General features: G+C 43.4%; 1 protein-coding gene across 1 annotated transcript in view; it reads left to right on the top strand.

Annotated features, from left to right (window-relative positions):
- ppfibp2b (PPFIA binding protein 2b) overlaps positions 1-24,381 on the top strand; it is a 77,081-nt gene that overhangs the window by 32,157 nt on the left and 20,543 nt on the right. Inside the window, 3 exon segments of the mRNA XM_037106724.1 lie at positions 7,976-8,062; positions 9,933-10,046; positions 17,924-18,073. Coding sequence (XP_036962619.1) covers positions 7,976-8,062; positions 9,933-10,046; positions 17,924-18,073 — 351 coding nt within the window.

Raw genomic sequence — 24,381 nt, 5'->3', positions numbered from 1 at the left:
GAGAGATCTGGCATGGTTCGTGTTTGTGCTGACATTACAGCCTGTTGCTGCTTTGTTCACATGTCTGACATCAGATGCTGTTGGTTTTGTGTGTGTGTGTGTGTGTGTGCGAGAGAGAGAGAGAGAGAGAGAGAGAGAGAGAGAGAGGGAGAGAGAACACTCAGACGCAAACAGATGACAGAGAAAGAAGAAAAACGACCAACCCTCCCACCTTCCCCCCTCCTTTCTGGGCTCGGCCATTTGGCTGTCAGACGGACCTCAGCAGGGACAGAGAGGAAAAGAGGGGGAGCGACCGAGGAGAAAAGAAAAGGAAGAAAAAAGAGAGAGGGTGTTGGGGAAAGAGTGAGTGAGAAGAGGTACAAGAGGGGAAGAGAAGGAAAAGAAGAAGAAGAAGAAGAACACAACTCCACCCAGGACGGGGGGAAAAGAGAAGAAGCAGCGGGAGTCCGGTGAAAGAAGAGATAAGGGAGGAGACATAAAGTGAGGGGAAAGTAGTGAGAAGAGAGAGAAGAAAGGAGTGGTACTAAAGAAGGAAAGGAAGGAGAGAAGTGCTGGAGGAGGAGGGGGACAGAACAGGGGGGGAGTTGTCCCACTCAGGAGGCAGAGATCGTAAAACGCCCTCCTCCACAGCTGTGACACACACACACAGACACACGCACACACACACACACAAACACACTCTTACATGACAGCGCTCACATGCTGCAGCAGTCTGCACACTCAAGAATCCGTTCTTGCTTTGTCCGGACTGTGGGCCACGCTCACACACACACACACACACACACACACACACACACACACACACACACAGTCTGATAGAGGGGCACAGTAACACAGTAGAAACAGGCAGGGCAGCGATGGGCTGGCAGCATGGAGACTCCCATTGACTTCTACAGGCACTTCTCCTGGCTCAAAAAGGTGAGCGCTGAACTTTGATTTCACTTCCTCACGTCTTTCCTTGTATCACATTCCTTCTGCTGAATTGATGCCTTGAAGGAGTTTCCACTATTTCCTTTCCAGTGGAGTGAAGAGCCATATTTATAGGGAAGAAGAAGGGGGGGGAAGCTCCTCTGTCCCTGTCAGATAACTATCACCGCAGCTCAGATGCATGTTATTGTCCTGTTCTTATTGTGTGATTTCCCGGCGACGGGACTGTTTTCTGATGTAATTTCCTTCAGCTCAAGAGCCGGGGCTGCATCTCAACTTGTTGCAGCGCTGATAGGGCGTATGTGTGCGTGGAGGCATGTATCACAAGGACTGTGTTATCTGATTAAGAGCATTATCCATCAGCTGATTGCTGTTGACAAAGCAGCTGCTGATACCGCTGGATTCAATCAGAGGGAGACTTTGCCACCACAGATCCGTGCTGTTGTTGGGACATGAAGTTTCAGGAATAACAGTGTTGAGTTCAGGCTGTGTTTTTGTTTTGTCTTGGAGTTTCATAAGCGGATTATCGTAGATATTAATCAGTGCCCTCCCAAGTCTGTGTGGATCCGTCAGACGTCTTTATATTTGAGCTCCAGCTGCTTTTTTTTCTTTTACTGTGGCCTCCAGCTGACCTATACAGACCATTCATCCCATACAACACTTTGATATGACGGCTTTAACCAAACAGAGTTAACTGTGGAAAAAACGTAGCTTATAATGCAACGATTTTGATTGTTAACTGGCTCCGTTTCTCCTCACACAACCCTGATCCCTCTCTGAGTGAGTGCAAAAAGCTCATCAACAGTTGTGCAAAGCTGTTACAATAACTGCAGGTGGCACTCTTCGTCTCTTTAGTGTGGCTTTTTCAGGTGGTAGCACACAATAGCAAAATGTACATCCACATTTCAGACCCCGTCACATCTTGCCTCAGTCATTTCATTGTGTTTTCTGGGTACTTTTCGCTCAGCTGATCTCTGTTTCTGTGATATCTAATCAATCGAGCCTGCAAAGCAGATATCCTGCCTCTTCCAGGACATTCAACTCTCTTTCTGATTCAATATACTGACACAGCAGATACAGAGATAGGGGAAAGTTGATTCTGAAGTCTTTCGAGGCAGGGATCTGTTTTCAGTGAATGGACTTCACTTTTTTTCCCTGACTTGCAGTTTATCTGTGAAAGAGACAATGTTTTTTGTGGACCACTTCTTCAAATCTCCACAGACAGACGCGTGAACTAACTTCTGTTCGTCATTAATCTGTGAGATGTGTTTCGTCATGTGATACTTTAGAACTAAAGTTCAAGTAGGTTCATGTGCTGAATTTTCGCTACGGTGCCTGTTGGTATGAAAGTTATGCTCTGTAGGGCTGGGCGATTTGCATGAAATCAGTGGTGATGATAAGTTTCAGTATCATATCACAGCAAAGCAATGGAAGCCAAATGAAATAAAAGGCGGGGTTTACTACAGTGAATTATGTTATTCCCTTCAGTATTTCAAGTTTGTCTGATGGGATCTTTAAACGACTGCAAAAGCTGTATCACGAAAAAAAAAAAAAAAAGACAAGAAACACTATTACAAATCGCCAACAGATTCTAATCTGCAACAAATTCAAGTCCAGACACACCAAACCTGTTCTTTATCTGTTCAGGGAAATGTGATAGTTAACATGTAGTTAGCTGAGAGTGAGCGCGGTGGTTTCACCTGAAGGGAAGGCTCATACTGCAGTCCGACGTCACCAACCACCAACTGCCAGAACAGTTTTTGTTATCTGTTTATCGCTGCATATAGCATGAGTCAACGTGTTTAAAGCACGCTTAAGACTATGAAGAAAACTATTTGTCAGTGTAAACTAACATCTGCAGATACCGTCAGCTCACATCCTGAATGCCACCAACTCACCTTCAGATCCACTTTCCACACTCCCCGATGAGAGTCAAGCTGTGCAGACATAAAATTCAATTGGACCAGCTTCTAAATTAGATTTGGAGACACAGTGGTGTGACTCGAGAGACTGCCTAAGCTAATGTGCTGCACACGCTCCAGGAGCGAATCAGCACTCAGCACTCACTTTGAGAGCAGCAAGGAATTCGAGAAAATGTCTCACCAGTGTTTTTTACTCCAAATGGGAAACTTTGGATTCAGGTGAAGAGGAAAACGCACGACTGTCAGAGCAGCAGCGATGAGTCGATTAAATGATAAGTCGGTCTGAAAACGGCTGCTAACTATTTTGATAATCGATTGAACGAATGACAAAAAGATGACATGGATAGAACATAAAACAGGCATTAAAAACCATCGAGGATGAAAACACAGTAAACCCAAAGTCTTATTTCCATCGTGGTTCTCTTCTGTAACATGTAACACTCCACAGAATGACAGCAAAACAGCAACAGGACAAGACAGTAAACATACAAAAAACAGAAGTAGCAGGCGGCAGGATAGCCATCTTTAAGTCTTTATGTGCTTGTTGTAGCACTGTGCTCTGTAACCAAGCTGCTATTTTTTTATGGTAAATGAAGAAACTTCTAGTTCTGGACTGCTGGCTGAATAAAGGAAGAAGTGCTGATGACGTCACATTGGGACATTTTATAGACTCAACCATCAATCAGTTAATTGTGAAATTAACTGGCAGACTAATTGATAGTGAAAAAAATCATTAGTAGCAGCTCTAATGACTATAAAGAGCATGCTGTCTGATTAAAGAAACCACACGACTGCAACTAATGATCACTTTCACTGCTGAATAATCTGCTTATTATTTTCTTGATTAGTTAGTTGTTTGGTCCTTGGAATGTGAAAAAATGGTGAAAAGGTCAATCAGTTTTCCCCAAAGCCCAAGAGTACGTCCTCAAATGTCTTTTTTTGCCCACAACCCAAAGATATTCCATTTGCTGCCACACGGGAATAAAGGCTTTGAGGCAGTTACAGAATTCTGTGCTTTTAGTTTATATACAACTGTTTTTCTGTAAAGCATTAAAGTAGCTGCCATCCTGCATGTTGTCATGCATTCATAGACAGTGGGATCATGTGTTCTGTATGTCATCGGGCGTCCCACCCACTCCACTGGCCGGAGCTGTAGGTGTAGAAACTCAGAGCACGGCCCAGCTTTCATGAGGCATACTGTACAGAGCATGCAGTTATATGCTGTGCCTTTATCTACTCTTCTTCTACAGGCCACCTTTAATATTTGCTCTGCTGTGGGAAAGTGTACCTGTGTAACTTCGATTGTATTTCCACCAGCGGTGAGAGAAAAAGCCCCACAGTGATGATAATCAGGAACCTAACTCTGGTCACAGTCCACCAGGTGACGACAGACAGATAGACCTAGACTGGCCTTGTTGTCTTTATCAGCCCCGTCAAGTGCTCCGTCACTTAAAACGGCCCTGCTTCTCTGCAGCCTGATGGGAATATCTGTGATTACAGCATATTACACATACTTCCTGACTGCTCCCACTGGCGTGATAAACGAAAAAGTACCCCTGCAGCAGAACTGCAGACTTTCAGCCACAGGCTCTTCTCACACTGCGGGTTTTTTTGGTGGGGCCCTTTGGTGACAGTTCATCCAAACACAGATCCAGTGAAGTCTTTTGATCTCACACTTTCTTTCTCTCCTCTCCATCTGCTTCTTTGTCTCACAGTTGAGTTTACAGTATGTCAGTGGGTTTAACATGTCCATATGGTCAGCGTCAGGTGGCCCGGTCTGTATACATCCTGTGAACCCTCAGCTGCAGACGGATGATTGAGGATTACACTCAGATTTTGGGGGCGGTTGTCTGTTTTCTGAGACAGCGTGATATCTTTGGCTCACACTGTTGATGGTCATGTACTTAAAGCTTACTCTACAGTCATTGTTCTGTACGTAGCATCAGATAAGAATTTCAGCTAAAAGCCTAAAATGCACATGTTTACATTCTCCTCTTCAAAACTGGGTCATCGTCGTGACGTGATGGCAGGAAGGGCCTCTCACAAGCAGCTACATCTACGCACAGCACTGTTTTAAGCAGTGTGTTTTGGCCATAGTATAGACAGCTGTGCAATGGACTGTTGATGCACATGAATGTATACAACACACTCAAGGACACAAGTCATTGTTGAGGTGATTGGCAACTGCCGTTTCTGCAATCCTCTCACTTGTGGTCAACAGGGGCGACCTGTGAACAAATCACCGACATTATCACCTTATAAAGTGGTTAGAGATAACTTGTTAGCTAACAGTTGCTCAGTTAACCAGCCTGCAGATACAGAGCAACATTAATCTCATCTACAATTAAAATGTTTTAAGGGAGGATAAAACTGAGCCTCGCTAAATTCTGTTTAATCTCTGAGTACACAGTCGTTTATAAGGAGATGTGAGGTAGTGACTCTGGTGAGTCAAAAAGCAAGGGGCATCTGCACGTTCAATAAGAATATAAATATTTTAGGATATCAACAATTGTATAACAAGAGGAAGTGATATAGCATATTAACATACTGATATTGTGTCTGACCCGTAATGTACACTCTTCATCAGTTCTGTTTTGGATGCAACCAGCTCCTGAGGGACACATGTATCTGCTCCACCATGTTCACCAGCCGGTCTCCAACTGTGTCTGTGCTGTTTGGTGCCGAGCCAGATTTAAGCTGTGGGCCGTAAAACCGGTGAGCTCAAACGCTCAGCGGGACTGAGAGGAACTGCAGAGCTGGGTGAAGATTCTCAGCGGGTTTGTCAAAATGTGCGACAGTTTCCGTAATAAATTTGATCCGCTGCTAATACAAAAATATCCTGATTTCGTCTTCTTGGTTACTAGTTTTACTCTATTGTCCCATTTGTTTTCTACCTTTTAGAAAACTGTTTGTTTACCATGTTTGTCTACTGAAGCAACATCTTACTGCCCCTAACGTCAATGTGTCCTGTATGATGACAATATACAGGCTTTGTATTTTATTCTATTCTATCTTATTTTTTATCTCAGACAGCCTTGAAATCATCTATTGAAAGTCTGAGACTGTGTTTGGATATTTTTGACATACATTATAGTCACAAACATGCCACCTGTGCCTTGTTCAATTCAGCTCTAAAACTAATGTGTAGAGGAAAGCCCCTTGTAATACCCCTTTAATGTGATAGCACTAGCACAGATATGTTTGTGGCCTCCACCACCAGCCTGAAGTGTTTGTTCTTGAGTGTAAATTTTGGTAGCGCCCATAATGTCTGTTTGAAGCCTTTTAACATGAGAAGATATTCCTCATCAGTCGTACTTTTAATGAAGTTGAGGATTTATGAGCGTTGAGGGACAGTCGAGCCCTTCCTCTGCTCTGACGCTGACAGAAGCAGAACACATCATCTCACCATGTCTGGGCTTTATAGCTGGATAATAATGTTTTCCTCCGTCTCAGTTTCTCTGTTAACAGCAGCGGCAGGCTGAGGAGTCACCGAGTCAGCAGCCCTGGACATGGACACTCAAAGACAGGATAATCTGACTCTTCAGGGGGGAAAGTGGGAATCTGTACTGACTACATCATTTCAAATAGTTCTGCTTGATTTTCATTTTTACTTCATGACTTGCGGAACACATAATTCCAGCATAACCTTAATAGTGGGGGGGGGGGACCACAGAACTGGCATGAGAGCTTCTGACCGAGAGATCTCTTTCACAGTCTTTGAGTAAATACATATTACCAAGCATTTCTATTTCTAGAAAGAGCCTGACGCAGCTTTTTCTCCCGCTCGGCTGCGAGGTTGCTACAAAAAAAATGTTTTGTTAGCCTCAGAGCGGTCAGGACTGGGAACAGTAGGGCCCTGTGAAAACCATAACACAAGCGTCAGGAAAGAATTCTCTCCTGTGCTATTTGTGGATAAATAAGACAAGTCAGATGATCTGCACAAACTCTTCATCATGTGCCTTGTGAAATAATCTGAATTTGAACAGCAACAGCTCTGTCGGCTCTTTGTGCAGGAGTCAGTCAGCCAGCGCTTTATCTGGGCCCGGTCCTGCACACGGAGCAGGCCTCAGTGGAGCAACACAGCAGTGATGCACTGCACAAAACTCTCACAGCTCCCACCAACAGCCACGGGCCAGACAAGTTTAAAGAATAAGGAAGGAGATATCATTCAGTGGTTGTCTGAAGCTCCACATAGCAAATACAATCCATATAAAAAGAATGCACTCCCTTTTGGAAGTTTTCATCTTTTTAATAGTTTACAGCCCGGAGGCACAGTATTCCATTTTTAGGATTCATGCAACTTTTCTAGATGCTGATCAACCATAAATAAGACCCTCGGGTGAATAAAAAACAGAAAAGTGGAAACAGATCTCTACAAAGTGATCTGACTTCATCCCAATCATGAAATATTTAAATTGACAATGCACACATTTTTAGCTTCAATGTGTCATTGTGTAAATTGCACAGTGTAATTGGCTTTAGAATAAAGACAACATTGGCATTAACTATAAACTATAAACCTCAATTTCACTATTTCCTGGGAAAATGAACGCCAACTGACGATCCACAAAGGCTGGTGGCCTCGCACCACTTCCATCATAGACTAAATGAGTGACTAAACTAGCATTTTGTGTTGTTGGGAGATGCTTGTTTGAGAAAACAGAAAGCAGTCAGCTTGTCATTGCAACAGCGCCGCCTAAAGTAATACCACATGGAAAGGCTGTTGGGGAAAAGCTGTCTCCACATGCCTGTTTAAGTTTTCTCCACCTATAATAGGACACACCAGTACCAGTGGTACAGCCCGTCAGTTACAAAAGTCACATCATTAGATCAGATCATGTGTGTGCTTCAAATACATTTCAATTCATGAGGAGTTGTGAGCAGCCACGGACACAGAAGCAAATGTAACACAGTAATCTAAATGGACACTGAACTGGCTGAAAATCATTTTATTTCCAACTGTGAATAAACATACATCTTTGCAGGTTTGGGCTAAATGATTCATTGCTGTGGCAAAAGCTTCGCTGAACCAAAACTGTTGTTTCAAATCTCGCTAATTCACGAGGAGGAAAATGGGGATGCTCAGTGTTCTTCACCTCCTTTTTGTTTTTTCTGTCGTTACCCAGGTGAACCTGTGTTCTCCAGCCAACAATGAAACGTACCAAGAACGACTGCTCCGCCTAGAGGGAGACAAGGAGTCTCTGGTGCTACAGGTGAGGAGTGTGTGTGTGTGTGTGTTTGCGCACCCCCATCTCATCAGTTTCAGATCCATAGTCAGGTGGCCTTTCATAGTCATGGTAACAAAAAATTTATGATCACCGCTAGTTTCACTAGATTTAGTGAGCGAGACAGGAAGTTGTCTGGAAGGATCCGGGGGCCACACTGCAGAACCAGCGCAGTGTCTTGTCTCTAATCCTAGTGCTTGAGATATTTCACGTGATTTCATAACAAAACATGCCCGGGCACCTTCAAACCGTCTGAGCATGTGTTTACTGACGACTCTCACAGCAGCCATCAACATCAGAGCTTCGGCGGTGAGGGAGAAGATTATATACCTCTATATTATATGATGACAACCGGCTCGCTCTGCTCTTAGATCACTTCAGTAGCCGGTTCACACAGCTGTGATCTTCACCCTACTGCCTTTAGATTCTCCCCACCTGAATGACAGTTTCCAGCCTGCTCCTCGGGCTCTTTCCACCTGTGTGTGTTTGTTTTGTGCTCTGGGTAATCTTGTGTGAGTGTCAGTTAAAGTGCACCACCCACCTGGGCTACTCTTGTTCATAAAGTCCATATCTAATTTCTCACCACATACACACACTCAGACACACACACACACACACACACACACACACACTCACCCACACGCCTTCTTGTTACACATTCCTCATCCGAGACCCGCTGTGATTGGTTGATATGTAAGATGACCGGGGCTTATTTCTCCTGACAGGAGATTTTTAACTGGCGGTTGACATGTTGCCTCCGTCCAGGTCCTTTGCTCCACTTTTCTTTTCACCTGCCTATCCTTCAGGCGTTGTCTCGCTTCAGTGTGTCAGCGTGTTGGCGCACACACACACTGACTTTTCTTGTAGGTCAAGTAGACAACTTTCACCTGCACTGATGTGTGGGTAGCTCAGCGGCGGAGCACAGAAGAGGTAAGAGTTCAAACGGTCGTAATCAAAGGCTTTTCTTTTATGTGCTTTGGGCTGCTGCACCCTTCGGTAATGGCTCGTAGCACACAGATGCGTTAAGTTTGTCAGGAACTTGTCACATACACGTTTTAGATGCTGAACACAGAAAAAGATGTCACATGTAACACATTCACATACTTGTTCATTCATTCACTCAGCTGTTTGTGGTTCGCCTCGACACTGACAGGAAGCAAAGGCTGAAAGATCGCTCGCTGTCCTCCTCACGTCTCTGTCGTCTTTGTGATCTTGATTTCGATGCATGTTGAGCCAGAAACTTTGCAGGAGATTCTTTATTGCCGGAGCACCGTGAGACGAGACGTGGCTGCAGGGGAGAATATCTGGGTAGCAGAAGTGACAGAGATTCAGCTGCTGTCAGAGGGATTTGGCATAGTTTAGGAGAACAGGAGACGATTTTTGTGTGTGTGTGTGTGTGTGTGTGTGTGTGTGTGCGTGCGTGCGTGCGTGCGCGTGTGTGTGTGTGAGGCGTTTGGCAGGAGGTGAGTGTGTTGTCAGGGAGATTATTGTAAATGTGCAACACATTCCTGAGTGACAGACTGCTGAGTAAATGTGGGTTGTTTTGGAGTCGAGGTATGCCAGGATGAGTGTGTGTTTGTGTGTGGAGTGAAGGGAGAGAAAGAGACATGCTGATGTCGGTATAGAGGTACATTTGTATATCTGAAAGTGTGTGAAATTCAGTGGGTTTTGTTGTGTGTTCGTACATCACATGTGTTTTTATTTACCAAATGTTGTGTGTGTGTTTCAATGTCTGTTTGTGAATTTGTACACGTATCGTTCTTAGTAACATCATTGCGCGTGCTTTTTCTGCGACCGGTCATTTCAGCACTGTGTCTCTGCATGTGCACTAACAGAGACTGAATGTGTCACCCATTAGGTGAGCGTTCTGACCGACCAAGTGGAGGCGCAGGGAGAGAAGATCAGAGACCTGGAAAGCTCTCTGGAGGAACACCGGCTGAAACTGGCCTCCACAGAGGAGATGCTGCAACAGGTAATGCACACACTTGAAAAGAAAACATTGCAATGCTGCCTTGTGGAATTAAAGGTGTGAGAGATAATTTACGAGCCTCGGGGTGGCTAATTACTGCTCCTGTTGCTCTATTGTGTGTTTGAGGGCACACTGGCTTCATGCTCCCTGAAGAGTGTTGTATGTTTCCTAGAGGTCAAACTAACTTGTTAACTTTGCTTTCGCGTGAAGCATTTGTATATTCTACATATTCTATGTAAAAATATTTTGAAACCTGCATCCACATCAGTTTACCATCAGTCTCCCCATTCTTTGTCTTTTCTGGTTCATTGCCGCGTTGCTTGACATTTTACCATCACCTGTGGAATAGGATGGAAGTGTTGGTGTGGATCTCACTGTATCCTGTTTGGCTGTTTGTGCATGCGTGTTAATCATCTCTTGTAAAATGTCGCCCCATAGCTGGAAAAAAGAGCCGAATCATTTACAGGTGTAAACTGTAAACAGAACAGTTGTAAGTTCTGTTAAAGAAACTAGTCACTGCCACAGGTCAAAACTGAAACAGGTTTTGATTAAGCAGAACTAAAAAACTGTCCAATTGTATTGTTGTATTATTCCTGTGCTAAGGCACCCTGCAGGTTTTTATTGGCCTCACACGCCACCGATTAATTTACTGCTACGACACGGTTGCCAACACGGAATGCATGAAGCCCCAGTTCGGTTTTGTCCATTGTGAATCTCAATACATTTAATCTAAACGACTAAAGATGTCTGCCTTCTCAGTACTGTTGACAAAATAAAGAGAAAGACACTGTACTTGTACTACAGTTTTACTCTGAAAGGTAAACGTGATGATGCAGACAACATACCTGTTCTGCAGCAAAGCTCAGTGTTATGTCAATGCACGGCCTCAGTCATTATACTGCTATTAAGTGCCTTTTAGCTGAAAGTGCAATACAGCTGATAAAATTTCCAGCAGATCCAACTGAAAGTTCAACTGTCAGATCACTGATCAGTCAGGTGATCAGTTAAGTGTTCCTCTTCGAGCGATCACCAATCTGGCAGAAGTTCTAAAACTCAGGTTTAGTGTGCTGGCCAGTCAGGCTCTAGTAATGTGGCTGCTCTGCAAGTGACGGTTCAGTTTAATTCAGTTTGACTAATAGAGCCAATATTGTAACCACACCTGTAGTGCATTTTGTTTTGGCACATTGTTCTTTTGTTTATGTCACATTAAAAATGTGATCCCAAGTTCCCAGGATACACTGCAACTGAATTTGTGACAAGTAAATAACAGGCAAAAATGAACAGAAGCATTGTTCTTTCTTATTTGTGTCCTGCCACTGATCTCAGGTGACGGCAACAGCGCGATCGCTTTTGTCAAACAGGATGTGAGCAGAGGAGCCGTGGAATACCAGTGGGAGTAGAGTGGGACTGTAAATGGATAAATAAAGGAGTGGCACAGGGTTTCATTCAGAGCGTTCCTGCTTGACTTTACGCTGCTGACTTCCTCTGACTCATCACCTGTCAGTTATGTTCAATACGAACCACAGGAACAATAGACATTACAGGTCAAAGCTCCACATTGCACTGTGTTTGTTTCATTGTTACTAGATAAGAGCTTGTTTACCTTTGAAACAGACTGAGTTTGAAGGTGACCTTTTGGATGAAGGACTGTGGACGGCTCTGCTGCCACTGTTGTTTCATGCTTTGTCAGATTAAAGAACTTATTTTGGCTTTGCATCAGCGCAGTGAGGCCTAAAATATACTGCTCTTGGTTCAGTGAGTTGTTATTGGCTCAAAAGAAAAACGATGACAGAGATTTGCTTTAGTCGGAGCAAAGAAATCAAACACTCCTTATTATAATACAGCAGCTTGATACATGAGACAAACTGGAACGAGCAAGAATAACGCTTGGCCAGATGTTATCTGTGAAACCAAAATAACGTCTTCAACAGGCCACTGCGTGCCAGGTTTGTGAATTTCTGCGCAGCCTAATCAGGAGCCTGTCTGAAAGGATTTTACAGAGGACGGTCCTGCTCCCTCACCTGCCTGAACTAACAGCATCTGATGCAACAGTAAGTGCCGTCGTGACAGATAAGACTTTTCGAAAATTTTGAAATCCAAATGCGGCTCTCGAAAACCTTGTAGTTGCAGAAATAACTCCGAATTAAATGTTTTTGAAAACCAAACCATGTTTTATAGAACTTCATGAGCTGACAGACGGCTGTTACATCTTTAAATTCAATGCTGTCTCTCTGCAAAAACGAATAACATTCCATCAGCTTCAAATGTACTTTATGCTTAGAGGCAAATGCAAAGATGTTTGACATGGGAAACACTGTCAACTTTCATTTTCATTGTGAGCATATTGGCATGCTGACATTTGCGTTTAGTCCAGAGTACTGGCTAAGTACAGCCTAACAAAGCTGCTAGCAGGATTAGAATAAAGAGGTAACTTCTCTTTTTATCCATAGTTTGTCAACCCTGCATCAGAGTACAGATCACACTTTTGCTTAGTTGCCAGAGTAAAGTATAACCATAGACTCTAACAATGCTTGGACGCTGTCAAAATGAAAGCAGAGTGCGATCATTTGGATGTGAGCTGTGTTTACTGACAACAGTTTTAGGAAGTGTTCAGACAGTGTTGAGCCTCGCCCCATCCTCGCCTGTGAAGGACTGAGCCTTTCCAAGGTGCCCCTCTCACACCTACTCATGGTACTTTCACCTGTTACCAAAGAACCTGTTTACCTGTGAAATGTCCAAACAGTCTTTTCTTGCTCCTGTCCCAACTTGTCTGAAACATGTCGCTGCCATCAGATTACAAAAATCAATGAAGTTGGTCAAGCACTTAATAAATTACAGATGTACTGTTTCAACTGAATATTTGAAACAAATGAATATAATTAACAAGTCATCACAGAAAGTTTTATTTTTCCACACAGTTATTCCAACTCTTTTGGAGTCGGCGTTGTGTTGTGAAACACTGACTGTCTTCAAGCTGTTCCAACTTTTATACTTGACGTCATTAATGCGGCAATCTCATGAGCTCTGCCAGGCAGGACACAACAAGACCGCAGCTCTGTGTATCAGAGAATCAACCCTCTGTTTGGACTCCTCAGCAGGCTCTTTGTCCTCCTCGTTGTCAAGAGTGAGGATAAAAAGGCCACAGTCCCAAAATAAATACCCCACAAGGGCTGTGACGTTTATCATCCTTATCCAGCTTGCTTTTAAAAAATCCACTAATTTATTCTGTGTGTATCGAATAAGAACAGTTCTAGCAAAACACAACAGGAATCAGAACACGCTCTTCCAATTTTTCTCTAAGGAAGGGAGACCTCTTCTTCTCTGTCGTTCAAAAAGAGAATTTGTACCACGCTACAGTAAAACTGATTCATTGTTTGTGACATTTCAAACTACCTGCAGATCTCCACCTGCCACTGCACCTGATCTTCTTCTTTTACAGTCCTTCATGAACAGTGGTTGTAGGTCTGGACGTGTTACTGGATTGAGCTGCAGTGATCTGCAGCTAGCTGTTGTGTGTTAGTGATCAGTGTGTGTGTGTGTGTGTGTCACACTGTCCCATTTCACAGTTAATGTCTTCAGGTCAAATAGCTAATGTGATACGCGATGTTTGCCGAGAGAGATGAAGGTGGAGTGCGGAGGAAGATAACGGTCGCCTGGCTCCTCGCTTTTTTTTTATTTACCATCATCCCCGATCTGTTCCCCTCAAATTTAAAAGGTGACAGCATGTCTGCAGCAGGACGTCTTCCGCGTGTGTCACCCTCTTCACTGAGTGTGTGTTTGGGCGAGAGAGGAGTGGAGAAAGAGAGGAAGATTTAACATTATGTGTCAGAGCTGCAGGGCTGCGACTGCTGTGGGAACCACAGCCAATCTAATAAGAAATAGTCCTTAGTCAGCGCGCACACACACACACACACACACACACACACACACAGTACAGTGTTCTCATACTAGAGGGGATCCACCCACACATGTAGTCATGCTGTGACTACATGTCCCACTGTGCCTTTATTTAGACACAGAGATCACTGTATTGAGACATGTCTGTGAGCCTGGTTTACAGTGTTGTGGGTACAAAAACACACACCAACTCCCACACATGTAAAGCTTCAGTCAAGGGTCATTATCTCTCTTGATATACGCACAAATAAAATTACTCGACTCATCACGAATCACTTGAATTCATCAACGTAATTCTACTGAAGTACCTCCAGAATTTCAACCATCCAGCCATTTCAGTTCTGGTGTGTGGTATGTGTGTAAATATCACACATACTGTACCCCACCATAACCACACCAAACACTGTCAGTTTCCATTATCAACATGCAGCCTTCAGGGTGCGCCGATATGATGTCTATTTTACAGAGGAGACAAATTCTACAATATCTTTCACTTTATGTTTAACACCTGGGTTTAATTCATACCAGGGATATCGCCGATAACCAGTGTTGACAATAACTGTGATACTCCAAAAATAAAAGGTGATATTGTGTTAATAATAGACACGTTCTTATACTGTGTAAATGATCCAGTGCCCCTTAGATCATTTCTGTATGTTTATTATGCTCTCACTTTGTTATAGCAGATGGCAGTAATGAGCCTCAACACTGGTTGCCAAACGTCATACAACAGAAAAAGCAGAAGAAAAAGCTGCAGACACACACTGTTAGCTAGTGTGTGTGTGGCATGAATCTGGTGTGTGTGTGTCGAAACAATAGACATTTAATTCATTTGACAAACTAAGACTGAACACATTTTTGTGTGCCGAACAAAGTAAAAATTGAATTTGAATGGGAGCACTTTTCCCCCAAATCTTTCTACATTATTAATGTAATTTAGGTTAATACTTCTGCCCACGATAGTCATCCAGTGACAATCTGATATTGTGTCAGGCCTTATTCATACAGTTAATGAAAAGACTGCAGCTGATCATTACATGTCACATGTTGGATGCACCGGTCCCTTATTTGTAACTGCTGCAGCACACTATACAACAATACTATGTGTACACATAAGGCTGCACTAGTCATGTTTTTGAATTAACGGTGGATCAGATGATCATGTGGAACATGAAAGATGTTGAACATAGTGACAAGCTCTCTGCAGCTTCACTGATTCAGCTGGCCTTCATCAGCTGGCCAGTGGACTCTGAATGAGTGTTGGATGTGTAGGTGAGACTGCGGTGTCGTTTAACACTTTAACATGGAGTCACCAGAGGGCTGGTGTCTTTCACATCGTGCATACTTCGTGTTGAAATGACGTTCTTCAGATATAAAGCACCAGACTTGAGGTCAGGGCTATGCAACTGTGTCATGTTTAGCACAGTCCAGTTTTGGAGATGAGTGCAGCCTCTTTAAAGAGATCTATAAATGCTGAGAGGATGATAATTTGTCACATGCTGCTCCTCATAATTGAAGGAAGGCAAATGTCAGGCAGCTGAGCTGTGGGCCAACACCACACAGTTCTGATGAATTACTTCTAAAGACTGCAGCTTATCCTGCCAGTGACACTGGTGTTAGATTGCAAACTGACGGTCAGCTGCCATAACTAAACAGATTTTGTGTGTGTGTGTGTGTGTGGCTGCTGAGCTGCAGTGATTATGGGGTTTTAACTGTCTGTCTGTGGCCGTGGTGTTGACACAATTTGTTTACCATGTGATATTTTCATTTGGTGTGTCTGAGCTGTCTGTGATGTGTTTAATGTGACATACACGTCCTTCAGAAGAAAAGGAAAGCAAATAAGTTGAAGCGTCAGCACAAGTTCGAATGAGATAAGTTTGAATGAACATTGAATTATAGTGTTGTTGAGTAGTGTGTTCGGTCGGTTCACCGCTTTGGTTCACCCTGAACTGTTGTGACAACTGTTGGATGGTTTGCCACAAGTTTTTTCGCAGACATTTCTTGAGCCCAGAGAAATTAACGACTTTCATAACCAACTGATTTTTCTTCTGGATTGAACATAGATGAGGTTGATGTTATATATTTCTTGATAAATGTCTCAGCATGAGTGATGGATTACCATTAAATGTGTGGTCCCCTCAGGATGAATTGTAATAACTTTGGTGATCCTTTGACTGTTCATCAGCAGGTATGCTTAACACCAGAATGTGTGTGATGACGTGTGTGACGTGATTAGCATTTGGCTCAATGCGGTGCTTTGCCTAAGTGAGCCTCAGAGCTGCCAGAGTTTTATACTAACTTGATGTTGTGTTGCGGGATGCTGAGGTCACATTGAGTGTTTAGCATGAATTTTGAGAATACAACAGAAAAGTCAATATTTCCATGTTCAGGAAGAGCACATACACTCCTGGCTATGTTTTATTTAGATAATATAGTCGTAGAAATCTCATCAGCTCTATTCAAAATAAGAATTAAAGGGCTTCACATCAAATCTAGGAAGCATTTTGCTTTGAAACATGCAAATTGTCTTAAAACTAAGCAGCCGAGCCGTACGGAGAACTGTTTGAAGTTCCAAGAAAGAACACTAATCTGCTTCACTGTATCACTAACATGTCCTTGTAAAGTTTCCTTAAATACAGATTGCACATGAGAAGCCGATCTGGTTTATAAAGAAGGGATGACAATTTTTAGTAATTAATTTAATCAGTTGTTGGCTACCTTAACAATGGATTATCACTGATAATATATGAAATGTTGGAAGTCTTTCCATTAGTAACTGGCTGCTAAGAGAACAGAAGTTAATTGTATAATAAACAAAACATCACAAAATAATGACTGAGTGGAGCTCCCGTCTGTTGCTATTCAAAAACTGGCCCGACAAAATCCATCCCAAACTGGAGATACTGAATGACTGAAATGGTTTAAAATCTTGTATCAAAGATCTTTTTGCATTTTTGACATAAAAAAAAACCTACTTGCATGCTCATTCAATACAATTTGTCGCACCAGTAGTTTGGATTTTATTTTCTTTATGATGTTTGATAAGCAAGTATTTGTAGTTTGTAATAAGATCCTTGTTAATGTATTTGTGCCCGTCTCTGATTGGTGGTTTATACATCTGTGGTCTAATAACTTCTTAACATCGATTAATCAGTTAATGGTGAATTATCAACATCAGTATAACAAACCAACTCGCCAATATTTCCTTCATTTGTTCAGGAGGGAAGGAGGGTAACCTGAAATAGAAAGTTGCTGATCTCACTTCTACTGTGTCTGCCAAATCATCTTAACATTGCATTATTGCACAAGTCTTGTAGGTTGTGTAAAGTCCCTCCTAATAAGCCAAGACCTAGTTTATCAATTTAGTTGGCAAAGTGTTTGCAGGCTCATTTTCTTTTCCTTCCTTATCTCGACCAGAAGGGTGTAAAAGGATGGATGTCAGAGGCTTAAACAAAAATCCAAGGCAACATAAGTTTTGAGTTTAGAGAAGAGGAAGTGGGATTAGACGTAGTTTAGATGAGGAAGCGAAAGCAACAGACAGACTGAGAGTTGGCTAAGAGATGTGTGTTTCGCGCAAGTCAGAGAAAAACACACACTTCTTCATGTTCAGTGGTCACAGTGCCCTCGCTCGCTCTCTCTCTCTCTCTCGCTCTCTCTCTTTAAAACACACTTTTTTTTTCTCTGTCCCATACCAAAGGAGCACAGATGTATTAATAGAGTCCCTAGCTGGCCTGTGTGTGTGTGTGTGTGTGTGTGTGAATGTGTATATTTAGCTCCGTGGGGTCTGGGCCCCCAGCCTCGCCTGATCCGTTCGTGTGGGAAGAACATTGTACCGAGTGGAGCAGCATGCTGACTTCTCACATCGTAGATCGCTGATATCTGTGCGTGTGTTGACGTTTTCTATAGGTGTGGTTTCGTAAAAAACTGCCCTGGTGTGGTTTACCACACTCGTCACTCACTGTGGCTGTGTGTGTTTTTCCCAGGAGCTGATGAGCAGGACCTCTCTGGAGACTCAGAAGCTGGATCTGATGGACGAGGTGTCGTACCTCAAGCTGAAGTTGGTCGGCATGGAGGAGACAAACGGCAGCACGCACGCCCAAGATCCCGCCGCCACCGAGCAGAACAAAGCCGAGGTATGGAGAGTCACACAAAATAAATGAACAACGTGAATGCTGCCTGTATTTATGTTACTATAGGCAGAGATCTCTGCTTGGGTTTTTTTCTGAATGAAAAGTATCTACTATAGTGAACCATCAAGGTAACGTTGGATCAAAAAAATCCCACACTACAACCAAAAATACTTTTCCAAACATTTAAAAACGTCCTCTTGAATTGACATTACTGATCCCTTACTAACTTTTATCTTTCTAAATCTAGTGTCATCATGAGTTTGAAATGTTGCTTCGTCCAATCTGTATTAGCCAGCCAGCAGTGCTCCAGTGCTAATTAATAAAACTCAGCTGGCTGCCATGCTAAACCTCGATGGTGAATGTAGTAAACATTATACCTGTTCAACATGCTAATGCTACTGTTACATCTCATTGTTAAGTCTCCACCAAGACCTCATATGGTGCCTGGGATTAAGTTAAACAAGGCACGATAAGACAAGCACACACACACACGCACACACACACAAGCACACACACACACACCTTACATGAAATGAAACACAATGTGAGACGTTTGGCATTTTAATCTTGTCCTCTCTGTCGGTGGTCTGAAGGATTATTCAGGGGTATACGGGGCCACATCTGATACTCTGAACTGCTGTATAAGGATGTTTGTCAGTTGTTTGTCTCTTCTCAATGTTTTCACTGTCTCTGAGCCAAAGGGACCAGTAACAACAGTCACCACAGGCTGCTGTGGTCACAGTAATCCACCACAACTGCAGCCAAAAAAAATGGTTTCGCAAACACAGAGCGGGCCCCATTAGGACTTTAGGGAAGAGGGCACATCAAGACAAATTTAAGGTACATGAAATATGCTGATCTACTACTAAATCTACTCTATACTAGATCAACCATGGAACTTTTTCTCCAGCTGTTTTGCTGAAGTCTTACTACAGTGCTGCTGTGGTATTTTGAAGCTGTCACACAATGAAAGTGTTTCCATGGTGGTCTTGTATTTGTAAACTGCACCAGGCACGCTAACATCTCCTGTTTATGTCAAACAAATAATCATTATTCCTGCTGGAGCAAAATGCACCGCTTCCTGTGTGGCAGATGATAATTCTCCTAGAGAGAAGCTCGTAGATGTTGACTGTCTGACAAATGTCAGATCTTTTTGCTAAAACGATGGAGAGATATGCATATGTTCACTTGAAAAGTCACAGTTAAACGACTGTGTGACTCGATGCGTCAGAATACATAAAGTGAATTTTAAACTGTGTGTGTGAACTCACCTGTTGGCTGGAGGCAGATGGTCCCACTAACGAGGAGGTGTGATTGGTGGAATGTGTGTTTGACGTGAACCAGGTCTGTTCACAGATCTGTTATCGGCCTCAAGGTTGTCAGCTGGTCATTGTTGAGGTGACGGCTGATTCACACAGAACATGGACTGTGTCTGAACAGCTGATTATGTACAGTGCCTCACAAGATTAAAGATGCACTGTATAAGTTTGGGGAAGAAATTTTAATCAGAAGAGAAAGTTCTTCATCAACAAACTGACCTTGACGGACAACGCAGTTTCATATTGTTTTACTTTGGCAGACTCTGCCACATTTGTAGCTTAAAACACTGTTCTGGGGCCTTATTTTAATACATTCTGAATAATAATAGAGTAGAATAGATAGGCTAGAAAATAAGCTAACTGCTACTAACTATTCTACGTAAAGTTTGAAGTGTCCGGGACTTTAACTAAACAACTAAACGCGGTTCCAAAATATGACTGCAATTCTAAATGTTCATCAATAATATCCACCCCAGTTTCCAAGTATTGTAATGAATCCAGTAGAAGCAGCCACAATGCATTCTTCTTCCATTGTCAAACCTGAATGCCACATTACCCACAATGCAATATGACCATCGACAGTACAGTTGGAGGTCGGGGTGTGTGATGCTAACATCTGCTCAAGGCTTTAGCCTCTTGGTAAGGGGTCAGTTAGGATAAGTTAAGATAGTTTTGGTTCCGTTGCTGGCTCCAATTTCCAAAACTGCCACTAAAGCGTCCACCGTTGGTGTCTTTCAGATCTGGTTTGTCCATTCAAGCATTCAACAAGTCCCACACACTGGAGACTTTCCCACAGCCCTTTTCTCTAAGTGAAAAGGATTGAATAACATCCAAAGTCTAATCATTAGATGAGCGGTTGTTCCAACAGCATATCGCAGCCAGATCTGTCATCCGGTTAATAATCAGAGAAACAGTGAAAGCATGCCCCCATCCAACTTCCCTGGCTCAGGTAATGATGTCTGGATGAGATTCAAGCTTCAGTGTTAAGCCTCCTAAACAAGCCAGAACACATCAAGCAGTCTCTCCAGAGAATCTCAATTCAACAATCTGCAGACGGCCTGCCAGACAGACAGACAGCTGACACCACGCTGTGAAGTCAGCACTACAGAAAATAGCCACAATAAAAGTCATGGAAACATTTAGAGTACAGTTATGCCGTATGTCCCTTAAAATAGAATACTGTCTTGGCTTTAAACAGTATTTTCTCAGCCAGCCTCTTACTCAGAGCGATTATTATTTTTTATTAATTTCAGTCTGAAAAGGTGATGTCGCTCACATCCACCAGGATTCAGGTTTCAGCAACGTTTCAATCAAGTCTGATGACAGCTGTGGGGATGTCTGTGGGAGATCCAGGTAATTCTACACCTGGGAAGTTGGACTTTTTGAGCGGTTGTCTGAGACGAACGGTGCTCCGCCTCCCAAAATGTATGCAGATCCTCCTGTGTTTGATCCACAGTTTGTCACGCTGACAAACTCTGTCCACAGACAGACAGACAGACAGGCAGACAGGCAAAATACTCACAATACCCAATACTCACATGGACACACACCGCCTAGCTGAGCAGTCTTTGCTTGTCTTCACTATTTCCTCAGTGTGGACTTTGCTCATTGTGACACCCAGCTGCTGCTCCCCACTCCCACTGGCACCACAAGATACTGAAGCTGCTCTTGTGGTCGTGTGTGTGTGTGAGTGTGTGTGTGTGTGTGAGTGTGTGTGTGTGAGTGTGTGTGTGTGTGTGTGTGTGTGTGTGTGTGTGTGTGTGTGTGTGTGTGTGTGTGTGTGTGTGTGTGTGTGTGTGTGCGTGCGTGTGTGTGTGTGTAAAGCTATCACAAGGCGTCCAGCACCCGGGGCCCTGCTTTGATTGAATAAACAGGATACAGCGTTTTTGACAAGCAGAGGCCCGTGTTCTGCACACACACATGGATGGAGTGTGATAAGCATCAGCAGAAGTAGACGGAGAGGGAGCGAGAGAGAGAGACAGAGAGAGAAAGAGGGCTGAGGGCAGAGAGGAAGAGAGGGACCAAGAGGGACAAGATGAGAGACAGTGACGGACAGATGGAAGGATAAGAGATGGCATGATGTACCGAGGAGATACTGCTGTCTGTCCTGCAAGGCTCACGCACGAAGTGAACATGCAGGACATTCCCTCTGTGAATCCTGCAGGATGTGGAGCGACGTGGCTCCTCTGGTAACATTTTCTGACCCCGCAGAGCGCACGTGAAACACGACACTGACCTTGACAAAAAGAAAAGTTGTCTGAGTACTCGACTTTGGCCAGAAATCCACGTTTAAAAATGATCTAGGAGTGAGTAAGTGTGTCACTTTCAATGAACCCCTGTCGCTGACGTGTTCTGGTGCGGCAGTTCCAAGAGTTTTTACTAACAGGTGTGTGGTCCTCGGCTGCTGGACCCTCCACCTCCACACAGTCATTTGTCCCATCAACAATTGTTTGACTGCAAATGAAAAAATACTCATTCAGCTGAGCGTGTGAAAGTGATGCGTTTATCTCTGCCCGTGGATCAGACTGGACGAGTCGTAAACAGAATCATCCTGATTAATAGCGAGCGGATGATCCTCCAGCGACATAATCGATACGTGTATCTCTACATGAGCAAACTGATAATATTCACTGATGATTTAAAACTCCTGACTGGTTATTAGGGCACTTTGGTGGTGGCCTCTTCAGCAAACTCATTTATTTCCTGGGGTCTTGAGCTTTAGGCTCCACCAGAGAACTGTCAGCACGCCTCCTGCCTCTGTGGTGACTAACAGAGCTGTTTGAACATTGACAAGTTGATGCTCAGTTGTCGTAGTAATGAGATACTGTGTCTGCTCGTATACAGCACACATGCACTCACACCCAAATCCAACATATCCGATGTACAGTGGCGGTGTTTTGCTTTTGCCACGTTACAATGGCAACCGACTGCAGTCTACGTTTTTTGTCAGCAAAGTGTGTGTTTGAGTGTGTGTGTGTGTGGGGGGGGTAACAGCTGCAAAGGGCTCCGGTTGGCTGGCAGCAGGAATGGCAGGCATCCACTCTGAGCATTCCTGAGGGCCAAACACTTTCACCTCAGGAAACCACTCCAACGCCGCACATGCTCGATTGCAGTCTGAACACTTTGAATTGTTAAGACAAGAAGTTCCCAGGAACAAGGTTTTCAAATGGATGAGCGTGCATTTTTTACTGTTTTTGTAACTGGCCGCAGCAGAGTTTGACACTCTCTGGCCGTAGACGTGATCCAGTCCTTCGCTGATATAAATGCAGCGAAGACGTCGCGTGTGTTCGTCTGTCTGCCTGACAGTCCGATGCTGTTCCTCTCCTCGGTCTGTCTGTCTGCTGTTCGTTGGTCTTCTCTTCCTGTCTTGCTCTGGTGGTCTAAATTCTGGGTCATGGTTCTGTTTCAGGGTGCGGCTGACGAGCTTTTAATGCGCCACTGAAAGACATATAGCAACAGTGAGTGTACTTTGGGAGATGCACATTGCTTGACTTTTCTAACAAAGTATCAACTAACGTAACACAACAACACACACATTTATCGTTCTGAGGAGTCTGGGAGATTTTTTTAACAGTTGAGATGTGTGAGGACTTAACATGAACATCTGCAGCCACTGAGGGTGATAAACAACCTAACAAAACCTGAACTTCATCCACAGAGAGACCAATAAAAAACCAATCCCACACGAGTATTTGTTTTGAGCTACACAGCTAGAGCTAACATTATATGTATGACCTGCAGTTAAAACGGTCTAGTCTTCGCCCTGCGTTCCTGCGGAGCACATCGTCAGAAATGGTTGCTCTGTGTTTGTAAGACCGTGTGAAATCACAGTGTAAAGTTTAAGTTTAGCGCTTGCAGACGACAGAGAAACCACAACAACCACGGCTGAACGTACAGAGTCTGACCCTGTGATTTCTTACTTTTACATATACGGGAGAGTAATCTCCTGAAGTGGTGTTATTATGTTACCATTTTGCAAAATCAGAAGTTCCACAAGAAGATATTCACGTGTTGGCGAGGAATCACTCAGTTCTGTCAGCTCCATCCATACCACCACACTACATATACAGTTTGTTTCATGCATATATCGGGAGCTGTGGGAATGTATCCCACTACTTCAGGTACTGGAGCCTTGACAGCATAGTATAAAAACTAGAATCTGACGTATACTGGAATTTTGAGGCCAATACTAACAACAATATTTCAACCCATGGAATTTTTTATATCAACACACAACATAAACAGATGTTATTGCCTGGCCTGTTGGTCGATCTAACTCCAGAATTCTGATTCCAAAGAATTTGGGATAATGTGTAAAACTATATATGATATTCAAACTGATAAACTTAAAAAAAAATGTATTACTATGTGCTCATTCTGAATTGTATTCATGCTGCACACGAAGTGAGAAGCATCCCATCAGGGACAGTCTTAAACGCAAAGTGTCACGGTCTGATCACAGCTGGACCTGTGTGTGTAAAGAGGAAACCAGAGATCCATCCACTCCTTAAGATTGCAGTTAGTCTGAACCCAACCCTGACCCACGCACAAAAGGTGTTTGCCCTTCAACTCTGCTTGACTCTCTGTCTGCAGTGACCCCAGTTTAACCCGAAACTAAACTCACTGCTCTTTCCCTGTCAGTCCTCGTGCGTGGTTAGATGTATATGTATCTGTGTCTCACGCTATTTCAACAATGTCAGGCTGTGAGACCGCACGATGCCTCGCCTACATCTGTCCCGAGGCTGTCTCACACAGTCCCACCACCCAAGTATTCACTAGTTTCTTTACGAGGAGGATAAAATATTGGATCGTTATCTTGAACCTATTTTTCAAGTTTGTCTGCATTCAGGGAAGTTATTTTTGGGTTCCTCTGTGCCGTTTGTCACTTGTGATGTTGATTGATGATGTCTTCCTTTAACCTTCCAACAAGTTCGTCATTACACAGTTGACATGTTTTCTGCTGCAGTCATTTTTCCATTAATATTTATATTT

The sequence above is a fragment of the Acanthopagrus latus genome, chromosome 8 (assembly GCF_904848185.1).
Source record: "Acanthopagrus latus isolate v.2019 chromosome 8, fAcaLat1.1, whole genome shotgun sequence".
NCBI classification, from domain to species: Eukaryota; Metazoa; Chordata; class Actinopteri; order Spariformes; family Sparidae; genus Acanthopagrus; species Acanthopagrus latus.
Note: the sequence above shows the minus strand (reverse complement) of the source record. Positions and strands in the feature narration are given on the sequence as shown.